We start from the raw sequence: 18,047 nt of genomic DNA, 5'->3' as shown, positions 1-18,047 counted from the left end.
AGTCTGTGCTTTACTACTTAGCTTCTACTTCTTAGCTGGATTCTGAATTTTTTTTCAAGGTTTTTGGCATTTTCAAGGTATTGTTAAATCAATGTTTCTGGGAGGGATGATGTGTAAGGTTTAGTACGTTGCACCTTGCTGACATAATCCTTCATTCCTCCCACTGTCCTTTGTCTACACGGTTTCAAGTGAGAAATCAACTGTTAATATTATTGAGCATCCCTTGTACTGGCAGAATTGCTTCTCTCCTGCTGCTTTCAAGATTTTCTCCTTGTCCTTTCTTTCAACCACTTAATTATAATTCACCTTGGTATGGATCTCTTTGAGTTTATCCTTTTTATTTTTTTAAAGATTTTATTTATTTATTCGTCAGAGAGAGAGAGCACAAGCAGGGGGAGTGGCAGAGGGAGAAGCAGGCTCCCCACTGAGCAAGGAGCCCAATGCAGGACTCGATCCCAGGACCCTGAGATCATGACCTGAGCCAAAGGCAGACGCTTAACTGACTGAGCTACCCAGGCGTCCCTGAGTTTATCCTTTTTAGAATTCATTCAGCTTCTTGGATGTGTAGATGCATTCTTTCTTCAAAGTTAAGAAGAGTTTGGCCCTTATATCTTCAAATACTCTTTCTGCTCCTTTCTCTGCTCCTTCTGGGACTCCCATAATGCAAATGTTAGTCTGATTGAGGGTCCCCTGTGTTTGGTTCACTTCCTTTCATTTCTTTTCTTTCTGCTCCTCAGACTGGATAATTTTAATTGTTCTATTTTCAAATTTGTGGATTCTGCCTTCTGCCCGCTTAATTTGCTCTGTAACCTCTCTACTGAATTTTTTAATTTAGCTATTTTACTTTTTAGCTCACAAGTTCTATTTGGTTCCTTTTTTAACAAAATGTTTTTATCTGTTTACTGATAGTGTCTGTTTGTATATACATAATTCTCCTAGTTTTCTTAGGTTCTTTGTGGTTTAAGGAGCATATTTAAAAGATATAAATCTTTGTCTAGTAAGTTCAATGTCCAGGTTTCCTCAGAAATGGTTTCTGCCAATTTCTTTTTTTTTTTTTCTGTGAAGGGGCCATAATTTTCTGTTTGTTTTGTGTGCTTTTGTCAGTCTGTTGTCCCTTCTTCCAGAAGCTGCAGGTAGTGTACATCTTTAAAGTTTTTGGTTGACTCCAGCCTGGGGATCTGCTCCTATCTGAAAGAAATCTCCAGACAGGAGCGCCTGGGGGGTGCAATCAGTTAAGCATGCAACTCGTAGTTCCGCTCAGGTTGTGACCTCGGGGTCGTGGGATCAAGTTCCACATCGGGCTCTGAAGACTCCCTCTCCCCCTCCCCCACTCTCGCTCTCTCTCTAAAATAAATAAATAAATATTTTTTTAAAAATGAAAAAAAAAATCTCCAGACAGGTCAAAATGCATAGCCACAGTGATTTGGGAACAAAGTAAGTATTATACCCACCAGCACCAGCAAGGCACCGCCTGGAACCCAGGCCATCATGTCCATAGCTGCTGCCGTGCTGGAGAATGGGGGGTGGTAAGTGAGGAAGCAAAAATACAATACTTCCTTACTGAAATTTAACAGTCTTTTTCTTTTTTTATTAAGTACTCTCTTGGTTGCTGTAAGTTTTTTTATTAGATTTCATATATTCAAAGATGTTGATTCGGTAAGTTTTGCCAGCTTAAGTGCTATTTTGGTGGAGGAACTTATTCTATAAGCTTTTTACTTCGCCATTTTCCGTGACATCACTCTGACATCTATAATTACCTCTTTAGGGAATATCTACTGACCACTCTAGGCTAGAATAAAATTAATATGATTCCTCTTAATTCTCTGTATTCTTCTTGCCCCCCACTGTACACTTTTTGGGTGCTAATATATTTCTAAATGTTTATGTATGTACTGTTAAAATATTTATGTTTCTGTTCCTTATCTATCAACTTTAATACACAGCCTTGGAGCCCTAGGTATTACAAATGAGGCCATTGTCAATATTTTTCCTCCTCTACTTCTCTGTATTTGTAAATTTTATAATTTCTACATTGTCATGACATAAAACTGTTCCCTTCTTTTCTTTCAAACCATTCTCTTTATGTGCTTTGGTCTTGCTTGGTTTTACAGATAAATATATTCAATACCCATTGCAAGTGCTTTTACTGTGCTTTCCTCATTCATGTCTTAATTTCCTGAATTTCATTCTTGACTAGTTTACTCAAAATGGGCTCATGAGAAAAATGGTCACTAAGTTTTTGCATTGATAAAACTTTATCTTTGTAGTTTCTATACTTTAAGGACAGATGGCTAGATGCAAAATCCCATTTCCCCTTTCTTTACTTGAGTTGTAGGAATTTCTCCACTCTTCTTTGGCATTAAATGCACTTTGAAGAGAACTAAGGTAAGATAAATTTTTCTTCTTATGAGTGGCTTGACTTTCTTGCCTGATTATATAAAGAATTGTTTATTTACCTTAAAAAGTCAGTATTTATTTTGCTCTGTATCTCAGGGTTGACTGCTGTGGTAGGTAGCATAACAGCTCCCAAAGACGTCTACAACCTCATCCCTGAGACTTGTGAGTATTGTAGGTCACATGGGAAAGGGCACTTTGCAGATGTGATTAGGATAAGAAATGTGGGGCAACTACCCTGGCTGATCTGGGTGAGCCCAGGGTAATGACAAGCGTCCTTACAGAGTGAGTGGTTGGGTCCGAGTGAGAGAGGTGATGTGAGGATGAAAGTGAAGTTGGGAATGATGCAACCAGTGCCTGGGAAGATGGAGGAGGCCAGGAACCAAGGAAAGCAGGCAGACTGTAGGAGCCAGCAAAAGGCAAGGGATGGGCTTGGCAGCTTCCAGAAAGAACACAGACTTGCCAACACCTTGGTTTTTGCCCAGTGAGACTTCTCATGTTTAGAACCATGAGATAGTAAATGTGTGTTGTTTTAAGCCACTGAGTTTGTGGTAATTTGTTGCAGCAGCAACACAAAACTAATGAAGCTATATGGAATTGACTTCCCTGGCCCAGGGCACGCTTCCCTGTCTGTGGTTGCTCTGCTTGACTTTTTGTTGTGCTGGTTTTGTCTACCAGGGTTCCAATGACGTGTATGCTGGTAATTCTTGACCTGTCTTACAGGTCCTATATATTCGATAGTTCTCTCTCTATTTTTTTTTTCAAATTCTAAACTCTTTCCACCTTACTTTGTTTTGTGCAAAACCTGTTTCCCATTCTGAAACTTTTATTTTCATTTCAATGATTTTTTTCCTCCTCGTCTTCCATGTTCTTTTAGCCAACATGGACATTTCCTGGACTGTGAGCTTGTCAGAGATTTCTGTGGGCACATGAGGGCTTCTTCACCGTTAGGGAGTTGATTTTTGCTGGCTCTTTGTGAAGTTGGCCCCTGTCAGGACGGACCTGTCACTGTTTTCCTGGCTTCCCACACCCAGCCCCAGTGCGATCCCAGGGGCTTTTGGCAGCCCATACAGCTACTCTGGAGAACATGCATCTGTCTGCCTCTTTCACATGACCGAACAGGAGGTAAAAAAGGACAGACGTTATTTCCACAGTCGTGTTGATAGCGAAGTCTCTTGTTTATTTCTGCCTTGCCATCTAATTATTTCGTACAGGCAATAATGAAATTTACTTTTACTCTCCCAATAGAATTTGACACTTGATAACTCCCTTCTTGAAATATATGCTGCCCTTGGGTTATTTCTCTAATCATTTCCTTACTCTTTTGGCCACTTCTTTTTAAATTTCTTTGCAAATTACTCTATAATGTATCTCCCCAGTATAGATGTTCTTCAGTCCTCTGATGTAGTCTTATTCTCTTTTCTTTTTTCTTATTTCTTTGGCATTCTTAAATACTCCTATGTTGTCCCTTATCATGTATGTGCTGATGGTTTAAGTGTAGATCTTTAGCCCAAACCACTTAGCTCCAAGCCTACATACACCCCTGTCTATTTAACACCTCTTTCTTTACAACTTGGTGGAATCTCAGCCTGGACTGTAGGACTTGTCCCCAAATTTCCTCCTATTTCAGTGAGTGTGATGATTGTGTCCCCGGTTGTTTCAGGCAGAATTTTGGAGTCAAGAATGACATTCTTGACTGGTCCCTCTGACTCAGTACATCAGTCTCAAACTCTATCAGTTATTCCCCATGAACATAACCTGAATTAATCTATCCCCCTTCATGCCCGTCTCACCATCCTCTTACAGAACCCCATCATCTCTCCCCTTGGCTGGTTTCCTTGGCCCCCATTCTTGTCTGGTAGCCACAGAGTGACATTTCTAAAGCAGAATAATCATTTCTGTCCCTGCTCACAGCCCAGCAGGGGCTTCCAAAGGCCCTTTGTATGGCTCAGCCCCCATGGCCCTGCCTGGCTGCCTGTGCTCCCTCCTGATCCCCCTGTTCTGCCCCAGCTACAGAATCAAACCTGTCATAACTGTGGATCTCCATGCCAAACAGCACTTGTTTTATACAAGAAATTATTGCTTCTTGAGTTGGTTAATATAATCTGCCTTTTAAAAAAGCATTATCAATATCTTATCCCCTAAAACTATTTCCAACAGCTGTGTGATGATAAGATTAAAAAATCAAGAGAAGCAACCAAATACGATAGTACGATAGCTGTGATTGACCATTGCTCTCTGTAGTGAGTTTTCAGTTACTGAGGGAGGTAACACCGGAAGTATGAATGTTTGCAAGGAAATCTATCCATAAAGTAGAATAGAAAACAAGTATTAATGAAATATATCTGAGTTTTCTTTCTTTTTTTTTTTTTTTTGGTTCAAGATTTAATTGGGCATTTTATTTTTTTTCAATTTTTAAAATTTATATTCAATTTACATCATTAGTTTTTGATGTAGTGTTCAGTGATTCGTTAGTTGCATATAACACCCAGTGCTCGTCATCTGATTTTTCTATAAAATGTTGTCAACAGAAAGTTTATGTTTTCACATAAGTCAGATCAGGAAAGAGCTACTCTTTTTAAGAGCAGACACTTTCAAGTATACATGTAAATTATTTTCACATTAGTACTGGCATTCTGTTGATTTAATTTCACATATTATTGTAGTTTTCAGAAACATTTAAATGCATCAAGTATTTACAGCTCAGTGGAGCTGGGAAATTCGGGCTTTCTACACTGCAGCACATCTGTGTTTTAGCTGTGGACTAACAAAGATAAGCAGTAATACTCTTGGAGTTTACTTACAAATTCTCAAATATTTATTGGTGGTGTTGCGTTCTAGTTTAGAAAAGCATCCCATGGAATAGGCACTTCATGCGTATTTTCTTGTCAGCATTTATCCATAGTCTAATTAGCGTGCTAAAAATCTAAGTAAGTTTTAAGATGTAGAAACATGTTATAATATTTATGCTTAAGTTTATAATTACTTTAGCTTTTAATGTATTGTTTCGTCGATTTAAGATTCACTCAGCACATACTCACTGAGCACAGATGCTGTATAGGGCTGTGTTCTTGGCATTTGACCTCATGCAGTGTAACTTGTGGGCGCATGCACGCACGTACATGTGCGCGCATGCGCGTGTGTGTAACGTGTATGTGCAGGGGGCAGAAATACAGACAGTACATAAAAACCAGTAACGATGGACTGTCTCTAGTAAGAATATTTCCAGCAAGATAGGACGAAATGCCAAAAGAAAATGTCAAGAGAACAAAAGAATATATGCCTAGTAACTACTTGTTTTTCTTTCTATTCTGACAATGCAGCAGTGAAATTTGGTAAAAACCAGCTCACTAATTCTATAGATGTGCGTATGGTGTAAAGAAATAGGAAATCGACTTAAGGTATTGAAAAAAAAAGTTTAGTCAATAAACATCTCCAGCCAGAATATAAGCAAGCAGTTTTGGAAACGTGCGTTTTCCTTTACCTTGAGAGTACATACATACTACCTCTGTGGTGATGTTCCGTCTCGCACAGTTCCAGCAACCAGCTCATAAAATGCTTTTAAAAATAAATTAATAAATAATACGAAGCTTTTGAAACACAATGAGATGTTTGTGGGCAACTACATAGGACACCCCCACTTTGAATTTGTTTATGTTTAAAGTTGAGGTAGTTAATTCAGTGACTATTCAGTCTGCTGTCGGCCAGCCATCATTTCAGGCCCTGGGAAATAGCAGAGGACTAGACTTCGGGGGTGCCTGGACCCAGAGAGGTCCGAATCTCAGACGTGTGCTGTTTGGAAGGGAGAAAAGGCACGCCTGGGTCAGAGCATCCGGCCAGTGTCCTCACGAGCACGGGAGCGGCCCTCTTTCCTTATCAATTGTGTTTTACAGTAATAATAACACGATAAGTCATTCTTCCTCATATTTTGGTCACTCTTCATTTAAAAGTGCCTTGAGCACATGATCTCCTTTAAACAAATGTCAGATGACGGATCATGAGCTTGCCTCTGTGACTTGTCACTGAGGAGACCTTTCCTCCAGGGACTGTCCCCTTGCAGTGTGGCCCCGGGGGCTTTCATCCAGCAGAGCTGGGTGATCAGGCCTGCCGAATCCTGGGGGGGCCTGCCTCCCCATAGGAGACGGAGGTGCGTCCTGAGAGCACCCAAGAGGAGGGAAGGGAGCCTTGTGTCCACAGGCACCCGTGGTTCCTTTCGTGGTCTCCCTCACAGCCACCCGCCCTCCGCCTATGGACTTGCCGACTTGGAGGGCTGCTGTAGGGGACGGAACTCAGATTCACAGTGTCCTCGGGTCCTTTACTTCTCTGAAGCGTCCTGAAAATAGGGGGTCTTGTCTTATACTCTTCCCTCAGTCCTATTCAGAAAAGGTTCAGACGTGATGGGTTTGCCTTGGGGGAGCGAGCTGAAGCGGGCACGTTCCTTCAGCAGTTGTATTCATGAGTCTGAAAGCATCACCAACCACCACATCCTACAGTGCTACCCCCGTTGCAAAAATCCACAGGGAAATTGTTCTTTAAACTCAGTCCAGGACAAGTTGTTCTGCTCTGAGCTTGTGGCATATTGTCCTGAGTTCTATTATTTCCCTTTTTGCTATGACCAAGGTGAAGCCTGGGGACACGTGTGGTCCAGCACTACCAATTATAAGGGAACATTTTTTAGACTATTTTAGACCACAGTTTCATTTCACTATTCTCTCCTTATATTACCACTTCCCTAATCTTTTCACTTGGTTTATGCCATTTTATTTATAACTCCTGCGTTCTTAACCTAGCCTCAGGGTTCACCGTTTACTCCAGTATTTTTACACGATGGTGAGAAATCCAGTGAATTTAACGCTGTGAATTCACGGGAGAGGAGTATATAACCTTCCTCACGGGTGTTTGTCCCAGAGTATGTGTTCGGCGCGGAGACTGGGTCCCCTCCTGCCCACCCATTTCTGTAACCACCAGCAGTTCTGTGCCCCCTTCCTCGGGCTCATGCGCTCGGCGGCTCCCCCGTCACTCCCCAGGGGCATCTGAGGGGTCACAGAGGAGAATTTGTGTGCTGACCAGTAACGGCTTCAACTTGAATGTCACAGACGAGTCCTGCCGAGTTCCTTGACCCTGTCCAGTAGAGACAGTGTCTTGGTCACTCCCTCGCTGCCCCTAAGCGTTATTCTGGTGCCTTCTGGGGAGGGGGCTTCTTCCCCTCCTTCCCCTCCTTCCCCCGTGCCCTTCGCTAAACTCTCCCCATCCTAACTCCCTCCTATCCGGGAACCAAAGGAAAACCAGAAAATCTCCGTCATTCAGAGACATTTGGTCCATTTGGTCCTATGCAGACCAGGCTTTCTGGTGAACATGGCTGAAACGCACACAAGACTCGAAGAAAACACAGACATTTCTTAGGACGTGCTTGCCCTCGGGTCCCCGAGGGGCGCGGGGGGTCATGTGCGAACCACGGCTGAAACACCAGTGGAGCGTCCTGATTGGTCTCCTCTGCCTCTTTTTTTGAAGATGAAATTCCCTAAGTTTCAGACTCGGGTTTAGCCACTGAGCAGAGGTGAAAAACTGTTCTTCTCTCAAGCCTTCTGTCTTTGTCACAGGAGCATACACGTTCGTTCCGTGGCTGCTGAGCTTTAAAAGAGGAAGAGCCTTGGAGGAGAAGGAAAATAAAATAGTGGTGAAAGAAACCGGTTACTTCTTTATATACGGTCAGGTAGGTTCCCCCCACTGCTCCCTCTGTCCTGGGTCTCGTTGCCCTGCTCCCTTCTGACCAGCATCTTTGTTTGTTCCCCAGGTTTTATACACCGATAACACCTTTGCCATGGGACACCTAATACAGAGGAAAAAAGTCCACGTCTTTGGGGACGAATTGAGTCTGGTGACTTTGTTCCGATGTATTCAAAATATGCCTGAAACACTACCCAATAATTCCTGTTATTCAGCTGGTAAATAACAGTTCTGTATAAATAGACAGAAAGACATTCCTCGATATACCGCGTGGTGTTTATTCTCTGGAAGGATGAGCTAGTTCGTTTGAGTCGAAACGGATAAAATCATGACTAATGGTTTTATCGTTCTTCGGTAGATAATACCGTGTAAGAACACAGGGAATGACTGCCATGTGCCAGGCATCCTAGTCTGTACCTGACCTGGGCTCCTTCGTATGATCCCCCTGTTTAAGGGAGGCGGCATCCGAGACACAGAGAGGTAGCACACCTTGTTCCAGATGGCACAGCTTCCAAGTTCCAGAACTTGGATCACACCAACCGGTCCGACCCCAGAGTGTGAGCCCCCAAAGCTTTTTTTGTTTGTGTTTTTGTTTTACGTGCTGCTGAAGACATGCCCTTGACTGGATCGAGCGTCCAGTCAGGTTGCCCAGAGGCTTTCTCGCCTTCTCCTTCAGGTGACGTCTGGTGCACAAGGACCGGACAGGTGACCTTGAGATGGAAACGAGCAGGAGCAAGGCTCCTTCGGCTCAGGGTCAGTGAAGTTGCGGAGAGAAGAGAAGGAGAAAGGGAGGGCTTTGTTCACTTCAGCTCTTTGGGCTATAATTGCCAACATAGTCTTTATTTTATTTTGAGGGTAAATTCATCAAAGCTGGTGTTAGGGGGAAAAAAAAACCATATTTGCCTCTAGCACATTTATTCCTCTCTGGTGACTTTGACAAATCCGTTGAGAACTCTGGGGAATGTCTTCAGTTCCAGACAGTTCCCTGAAACACAGGCGTGGGGCCTGGCCGCCTCCTCCGAAACCCTAAGTTTTGAAGGCGTTTGCTACCAAGTGCACAATCGCTCAATCAGGAAGGAAGGAAAATCGGAGACGATTGTCACTGTGGACCCGTGGCCATGAACAGCTGTAAGGGGATAATGAGGAAGTGTGTTGAATTGAAACGCCCTCATTTTCATAAAGAGATGTTCCCCTGCACACAGCAATAACCAGTATCCTGGCGTTGCAGAAAACCCACAGAACAGCGCGGCTGCCCCCGTCTGTACTGAGTCCAGACTCAGCAGTACTTACAGGGGCCGTGCTGGTCATTGCCCCTCCGTGTTCATGCTCTCGGCCACACTTCCCAGGGGCCTCGCCTTTTAAGACTAATTCACTAGACCTGAAATCTGTGTTTCAGTGCCGTAGCTTAGTGTTAGGTATGAGAACCGTTCTCCAGGACATTCCAGGTTTGCAATTCTCATCTGCTCTAGCGCCAGTCTGCTTAAAACCATTAAAGGCTACCTAATTATTAGTACATAAGAGCATGCAGTGCTCCCGTACATAATAACCTGGAAGAAAATGCAAATGGTCCATTTGAGGAGCCCAGCATAACACCAAGCATTGCCCTTATGCAAAGCTGGACCTTACTCACTATTTCTCTAACAAATCGAGGGTCTGTTTTAGAGGTTACAGCTGATTGCTGTAATCTGGAAGAATTGAAATAGCCAAAAGCTCAGTGTTAAGAGTTTCAAACAGAACCTACTTGAAAATCGTCGGTTCACACTGACTTTATTTTGGGAGTTAGTATTACTTAATGCTCCGTGATCGATAGCCTTTGTCAAAATATTAGATTCTCTTCAGTCTTTATGATAACAACTGATTTATTCAACAAGTAAATTCCAGTCTATATTTTTTCATGTAGTCATCAAATGCTTTGCTAATCCTAAAACGTGTGCACATTACCCTTCACGATACCTGAAAACTATGTTCTTTTGTTTGTTGTCTGTCTTAGTCCATTACAAAAAAAAAACCAAGACCCTTGGAGACAGAATCTTTTGTCATTCTGATCACAGCCCTGTGCGTGTCTAGAAAGGTGTCTGGTACATCGTAAGTTTTGATAAATAAAGACTGACTGGCTGTTGCCTGAGGAGATCTGGGTGCTTTGGGCTTGAGGATGGATGTTAACATATGTAATATAGTCGTGTAAATACATTTTCACGGCATCTTCACGAAAATGCAACTACTTTTTAAATTGTTGGTTGAAAGTATTAACTTCGATATTATTTTGTTAGTTTCTTTGCTTCTTCTCCCCTGATTGTCCTTTCTTTCCCTTCATGTTTGTCTTTGAAAATGGGGTCCCTACTGATGTACCGAGTGTAGTTCCTGAATTGTATTCTGTGTTCCTGAATCACAGAACACATCATTGTAAATTAGGCACATAAAGATTTATTGGTCAGTTTTGAGAAGCTAAGTATTTTATTGCTTTTGATTATGAGGACAAATATGGTCCTTTAGGGACACATGGAAACATAGAAGGCTATAAAAAATAATCCAAATGACTCCTAACCCCGTGGTCTGGACTCCAGAGAAAAACTATGTTAACAGATGGGCTTTGCTAATACGTGGTGTTTTGTTTTTTATTCTTAGTAATATACACATTTTATATGCACATTTAAGTGTGTATTTATGCAGTGTCTATGTGGTATATACATACTGCTTAGTGTGTGTGTACTTATTTTGTATTTTTATTTAACATCCTTATTTTTTGTATTTCTATTTTTTATTTTATTTAACATCCTTTTTTTGTATTTCTATTTTGTATTTTTATTTAACATTTTAAACACTATTATAAACCATTTTGTCAATAAAATGAAGCAAAACCACTTTTAACCAGAAAATATCCCAACAAGGGATGTGCTATGATTTACTTAACTTTTTTTTCTTCAAATAAGACATTGGTTTCCGTTCAGAGTCTCCATTTTATAGACAGTAGGTGATAAATACATTTATATCTGTTGTAAATCTTTCTGGTCATTTGCTTTAGCTTTTTTTGTTTTTGTTTTTAGGCTGGTAGGATAGTACCTGGACTAGAAGTCCGCTGGTGTCACTTGAAGTGTGAATGCCTATGTTAACATTTTTCCAAAATAACATCGTTTTATTTAATGCATCCCCCCCAACTTGCCTGCCTCCCGCATTGTACAACCACTTAAAGTCCCTGTAAATCATTGTTTTCCAGGCATCGCAAAGCTGGAAGAAGGAGATGAGCTCCAGCTTGCAATACCACGTGAGGACGCTAAAATATCACGAGATGGGGACGGCACGTTTTTTGGTGCATTGAAGCTTCTGTGACCTACTTACACCTTGTTTGTGGCTGTGTTCCTTCCTTTCTCTGTACCTCTAAGGAGAAGATACTTAACTGGAAATACCAAAAGGAAGAAAAACAGTAGTTACCATATAGCCTTTTCTGGGAGCTACTTGTTTTGATTTGCTGAAACTAGACCAAAACAGGAAATTTAACAGACAACCACAGCCAAAGGGTGTCATGTGAATTACAAGAACTAGGGCCCGTTTAGGGAAAGCTAGAAGTAAGGTTCTCACTGTAATGCCATGTTGACCGACTTAGTCATGGCTTCTTGACCTGGACGGAGCACAGATTGCAAGGGGACAAAAATCATTTCTTCCAAAACAGCATTCCATTATCGACTGCGGAACTAAGTGTCCCTGTCTGTGGCACATGAGGACATTCTTGGGGAATCTCAGGATCCAGCCTTTCTCTTTAGGTTAAGTATGCCCCTCTCCTCTTGCAGTTAACATTGTGGAAAGTAGAACAAAACAAAACAAAAGGATAGAAATCTTGCATTGGACATATGAAAAAGTAATTAAAAGCTTACATGGAAATATATTAAGCAGTTGGACTTAAAATACAGGTACTATTTAAATTCTTCTGGTTTACTTCAAGTCTGCAGTTTTTATCTGTAATATTATATCACCTGATGGCCCACCAGATATTTTTCACAGGAGGGAAGTCATTCTGTTGTGTGTCTATACCTAACATGTATTTTTTTCTAGCTAATTTCAGTCACTTCAGAAACTTTACCGGGGGGTAATTCCGATTCTTACACACACGAGCATGAAGTGAAAAAATAGCTCTAATTGTTCGTATGTAAAAATAAAATCTCCGCTAGAAGTTAATGAATACATTTATAATAACGGAATCTATTTGTCCTTTATTTCCTAGTCTTCTGTTTTAAACTGCTGCTATTATCCCAGCCTTTAAAACGTACTCATGTTATTAACTTTACAAAAGTTGAGGTTTCATTAAAGTTCTTGACGTCCTGAAGGGTGTTCGGTGCCGTGTGCTTGTTACATGGCTGAGGGTATGCCAGAGACATCACCCTCCTTTCCATCTAATCGAGAATCGTATTCACAAATGCGTCTTTAGAACATCAATCTCCCTTGTTCTGCTTGCCTTTTTTGTAAATGTCATCGGTTTAAAGAGTTTACTTCATTAAACAGTTTCCTTCTCTAGTTTAAACCGTAGGGGGAAAAAAATAGACCCTGGTCTACACTCATTTTCTCCAGTCCACATTGAAATGTGTTTAAGAATATGCTTTTCAAAACAAAACAAGAGATGATTTGTATTTTGTGTCTAAGATTAAACTTTGTTTAAAACTCTGATGACCACAACTTTGGCTTTCTGGTTAAAATCAAATATGTTTTGCAACTTACTGTGTTTTACAATATTATAATTAAAAAGTATAGGCCGAGCAGGAGTCCTGATCTAGGAGGTGAGTCATTGTCCTAGTGTTGCTGCTAACTTGAATCACCAAATAAAAAAAACTTCGTGCCTTCTGCCTGGCCTTTTGATTGAGTTTGGTTAACACCACTCATATTTTGGTTTCTCTCCATGTACCTAAATGCCATTTTAAAGATTCAGTGCAGGGGCGCCTGGGTGGTATAGCCAGTCGAGCCTCCGACTCTTGGTTTTGGCTCAGGTCATGATCTCGGGCTCATGAGATCGAGCCCCGCGTCCCGCTCTGTGCTCAGTGGGGAGTCTGCTTGAGACTCTCTCCCTCTCCCTCTGCCCCACCCCCCCCACAGGCACGATCTCTCTCCCTCTCTCTAAAATAAATAAATCTTTAAAAATAAGCAAATAAGAATTCAGTGCATACTCGTAAACCATAAAGTAATATGTGTTAGGGTAGGAAACAAAGCATTTGCGATTATGAATATCTTACATGTTTCAAAAAGAATTTGTTCACATCGACACTATAGAGACAGATATAAAGTAAGTTCTTCCTAGAGCATATGGGTAGAGAAGATCGTGCTCCAGACTGACAGGCCTGCACGCCAAGCCGCTGTGGTCTACAGCTGCCTCCCGGTTCCTCTTCCATGACTTAGCACAGTTTATCGGCAGATGATGCATTCCGCCACATAAAGTATTCCTAACGTTTATTTTGCTTTGAGTTTAAACCAGCATTAAAATGTGAATCCCATCTTCCTCGAGTGTGAAACCGTGAGGGAAGTCAGAGTGGTTCAGGAGGAGTTTATTTAGCAATGAGGAAACGGGCGAAGAGGAGGTAAACCCGTGGTGGTGGGGTGGGGTGGGGTCTCCACCGGAGCACCGGTGGTGCAGCGTCCCTTTCCCTACTTTCTCCCAATTTGCCTTAGGAGAAATGATGTTATAGTGGGATTTCCTATAACAGATCATTTCTTAGGTTAAGTGTAGGGGCCCAGACATGAGACGCTTGCCTTACATGCAAACGCAGGAAGGGTGCTGATAACTAAGTACTTGAGGGTGTTGACTTGCTTGCCTGTGCGCGACGGATGGACGAGCCAGCAAGTCCCTACGGCCAAGTGACAGGCAGCCCCACCGGGCCCCTGGAGAGATCGGCACTCCTTCTCAGCCCTGTGCGGAGAGGGGGGTCTTCCCAGCCTGGTTGTTCCGGGGGGTGCAGTGTATTGTTAGAAGATCTTCACGAATCCCCTTGTAACTAGAGCTATGAATCAGGCTTGCCTGTCCCGGGAGAGAGGTTGTAACCCATGAGCAGCGCACCAACGCAGGCCACGGGTCCATTCGCTTGGCTCCCGCGTGGCTTTACGGTTTTTGACTCAGTTGCTAATATAAAAATCTAGACTCATTACGTGAAAACAGGGCATTTAAACTTTCTATGAACATTCTTTGAAAATATCTAGGAAGACCTATGTACACATTTCTGTGGCATTGATACCTAGAAGTCGAACTGCCGTGACGTAGGCTGTGCCTAGGTTCAGCTTTAGCAAATACCGCCAGAAAGATCTCTGAATGGTAAACAGCAGAAAATCGCACAGAACCAGGCTACCGGAGGTGACAACCCACTGGGCTAGTTCCTGTCCGCCCACCGCAGCCACGCGGGCCAGCGCTGGGCTGCAGACCCCACGTGACTCTCTTTGTCCACCTGTCATCGGTCTGGCCCCCCACGGGGATGCCGGCGATTATCAAATACACTTCACTGCTGATTATCTGTAATTGCTTTCACAAATCAGTTCTGTAACTTTGTATACATTGGATTAACTTTTACAAACTAATCATGGTTAAAAGGGAGTGGCCCAAGATCCCGGTCTTGCTGATATCCTTTGGGGCTTCTCGTCTGCCGTGGGTGATGCACGGCAGTGAGGGGCCCGTGCGGGGTCAGTGATGCCACACAGCGGTGCCGTCGTCCCTGCCCAACTGTGGCCAGGCCAACTTCCAGGTTGGTTTGAGGTCCTCACCTTCACCACCGTCCTTATTCAAGTCAACTAAGTTTTGTGTTGTTTTAAAAATGATGCAATGAAATTATGTTTAAGATCACTTAAAAATAAAGACAATCAAATAAAATCATACACGTACATTAATAATGCAGCACCAGTATGGATTTCTTGCTTATATAGATTTATTTTTACAATCTTATGCTGGTATGATCCTTACCAGTACTTAGAACGATTTATTTAGAAAATAGCCTCCCTTCTCTGCTCACGTAATTTCATGCATGTGGAAAGATGTGGGGCAATTGTTCTTTTTTTGTTGTTTAATCTCTTATTTTTAATGTCCTTCTGTGTCACACACTGTATTTAAAACTAATCACAAAGATGGGAACTAATGGGCTTTCAGGAAGGAGGGGGGAGCTGCGTCTGATCCGGAAATGGTTGATACGATGCTTTGATATTGAACTGTCCATTGAGACCACCCAGTGGCTACTTGTCATTTTAGAGGAATAAGCAAGGGAGAACCACAATACAAAAACAGTGATACACCTCGTATGCAACAGAACAATTTCTGGGTCTCGCTTTTTCCCTCTATATAAAGCTAGCAATAATTTTTTTCACAAATGCACACACACACACACACACACACACACACACACACACACACACACTAGAAAGCAGCCCTTGAAGATGGAGCTGCTTCTTGGCCACTCCGGAGGCTCCTAATCTTGGCTTAATCCTCTGCTGCCCCGTCTTGAGATTTGTAATGATTTTTGAGCAAGGGGTCCTGCATTTTTATTTTGCACTGGGCCCTGGAAATTAGGGAGTGGTCCTGCTTGAAGCTCTTGGAGAAGGAGTACAGGATGCTAAGTAAGGGCATGTCTCTAGGGCTGTGCCCCTGGAGTTCACGTCCCTGTTGGGCTGTTCTCTGGTTGTATCATTTGGGATTCGGGGATAGCAGTACTGTTGAATTTCTGCAGCTGCTGGGAGAGAGAAAGAAACATGTGAAAACACCTAGAATAGTGCCTGGCACATTATACGTGCAGAATGTTGTTGCTTGAAAGATACACACATACACACAGAGAGAAGGGATTGCAATCAGAATTCAAAGAAGTAAAGAGACGTGCACTGTTTGGGTTTTATTTTGGCAAAAGATCCAAAAGCTAAATTGGCAGGAAATTGAAGAAATCTGGTTTTGTCGTTTGGTTTTCAGATATCTTGAATAGGCCAAAAATAAAAAGAGAAGAAAGAAAGAAATGAGAAAGAGAAAGCAGCGCCCCCCCCCCCCCCAGGGCTGGGAACACCATGTCCGCCCTTCTTCAGGTTCCAGAAGGACACCTGCTTCTACCCCACAGTGCCGATGGGACACAAAACGGCTCTGACTACATCCTGCCCTGGAAGCCAAGCCTTTCCAGGATTTGGGGGACAGGTGGGGCAAGAATGTCAGTGTGGGAGCCCAGGCTGCCCTAAATTTAACCCGGTAGGAGTGAAAGAACCAGGATCCAGGGGATCAGGTGCGAGTGGCAAGAAAACGGAGCGGGGGTGTTGAGGGGAAGGAAAACGTCCACAGGAAAGTCTCCTGGGCCCTGGGGATGCCCACACAAGCCCAGCTTGCAGGTGTGAGCAGGGACAAGGGGCGTAGACAAGGGGACTCTGCTCACATCACCCCGCACACGGCTCTCTCCAGACGCTGAGGACCAGTTGATCCTCGTAAGGGGTCTCATCGGGGAGGGAGGGTCCCGTTGGGGTCCGCGCTCACCCACGAGAGCAGGAGTCACACTCAGTACGGACAGGAGTCACATGGGAATGAGAACAGTCACATTTTGATTTGCATTTCAGATACGTCTACTGCATCATACATGAGATTTGACTCCCTTGGAAGTTAAGACAAACTGGTTACTTTGTTAAGTGTAAACCTCCGAGTTGATAGGACTGCCAAATGAGAGTCCAAAAATCACAGCAAAAACGAACAAGATGTTTGCTAAACAGCATCGCCTGCTGAGGACTCCTCTCGGCCACCTTGGAAGGCTGTCCTCCAGCCTCGGAGCAAATTCCCCACAAGAAGACAGCTGGCTTCCATGTCGCCCTGTATGTGCCCGTATGTCCTGCGCTCCGGGACACCTGCCTCACCACGTGTCTCGGGAGCCAGGCGGGGCGCGCATGCGCACACCGCCACTCCCCAGGCGCTCACCTGCACCCCTGGTGCAAGTCTGGGAAGCTGTAGGCGGTCTCATTTCCGAAACTGCAGACTGGTTGGCATCCTGGCTGCGGGCTGATGTTGTCCTGGGGAGTGGGTCCCACAGCTGCCCAAGAAAGTAGAGCCCCCACGTCCGCGTACGCGGTGAAAGAGACCCCGCACTTCCCAACGCAGCACCTGGGTGTGAAAAATACTGACGCTCCCAAGTAATGAAGCGTAAAGAGAGTAGAAATTTCTATACAAGAGGGAAAAATAAAAAATAAAGACACCCCTCCCCACACACACACACATGAAATCCGAAAGAAGGGAGGCTAAGAGAAAGAGGGAGGAAGGAAAAAAAGAAGGAAGAAACATTTTCAATATGCAAGGAGCTAGAGGGTAAAATCAATGGACAGGACTTACAGAGTTTTTTTCTTTTTAAAAAAATTTTATTAAGGTACAAATTACATACTATAAAAATTACTCATATTAAGAGCAAAATTCAATGTGTTTTTTTTAAATGAATTTGAAGAGCTGTGCAGAAAGTTACAGAATTTAGTTAAAAACATTAGGAACTTGAGATTATATTTCCAGGAAGGAAGGGGAGGGGCCCCGAGGAAGATTAAAACAACAACAACAACAACAACAACCTTTTAAAGAAAATATACGAACCACCCTTTTTTATTTTAGAGTAGGTTTCGGTTTACGAAAGTTTACAAAGGGAGCACAGAAGGTTCTAGATATGCCTCACGCAGGTTCCCGTACTGTTCATGTCCTGTTTCTTACATCTTCACAACCAAGAAAGGACCCCTACGTATCACTATTCACTGAACTCCACACTTGACTAGGATTTCATTATGTTTCCACTGCTGTCCCTTTCCTTTCCAGGATCCAGCCCAGGCCACGTCCTTGCCTTCAGGGCTCACGTCTCCTTTGCCTCCTCTGCTCCAAGTTTCTCAAATTTTCCTTGGGTTCATGGCCCCCGCAGTTTGGAGGAGTATTGGCCAGCTGTTTTGCAGGAGGTCCCTCAGTGTGGGTTTGCCTGATC

General features: G+C 43.1%; 1 protein-coding gene across 3 annotated transcripts in view; it reads left to right on the top strand.

Moving 5' to 3' along the window:
- Positions 1 to 12,237, top strand: part of TNFSF13B (TNF superfamily member 13b) — an 84,953-nt gene extending 72,716 nt beyond the window's left edge. For all 3 annotated transcript variants that reach the window (XM_027590994.2, XM_027590992.2, XM_027590993.2), the window contains 3 exons: positions 7,995 to 8,107; positions 8,189 to 8,339; positions 11,336 to 12,237. In XM_027590994.2, coding sequence (XP_027446795.1) covers positions 7,995 to 8,107; positions 8,189 to 8,339; positions 11,336 to 11,448 — 377 coding nt within the window. In that variant the 3' untranslated portion in view covers positions 11,449 to 12,237. The remainder of the gene's footprint in view (positions 1 to 7,994; positions 8,108 to 8,188; positions 8,340 to 11,335) is intronic.
- The last annotated feature ends 5,810 nt before the right edge of the window (positions 12,238 to 18,047 follow it).

The sequence above is a fragment of the Zalophus californianus genome, chromosome 3 (assembly GCF_009762305.2).
Source record: "Zalophus californianus isolate mZalCal1 chromosome 3, mZalCal1.pri.v2, whole genome shotgun sequence".
Classification (NCBI taxonomy): Eukaryota; Metazoa; Chordata; class Mammalia; order Carnivora; family Otariidae; genus Zalophus; species Zalophus californianus.
This window is presented reverse-complemented; position numbering and strand designations above follow the sequence as displayed.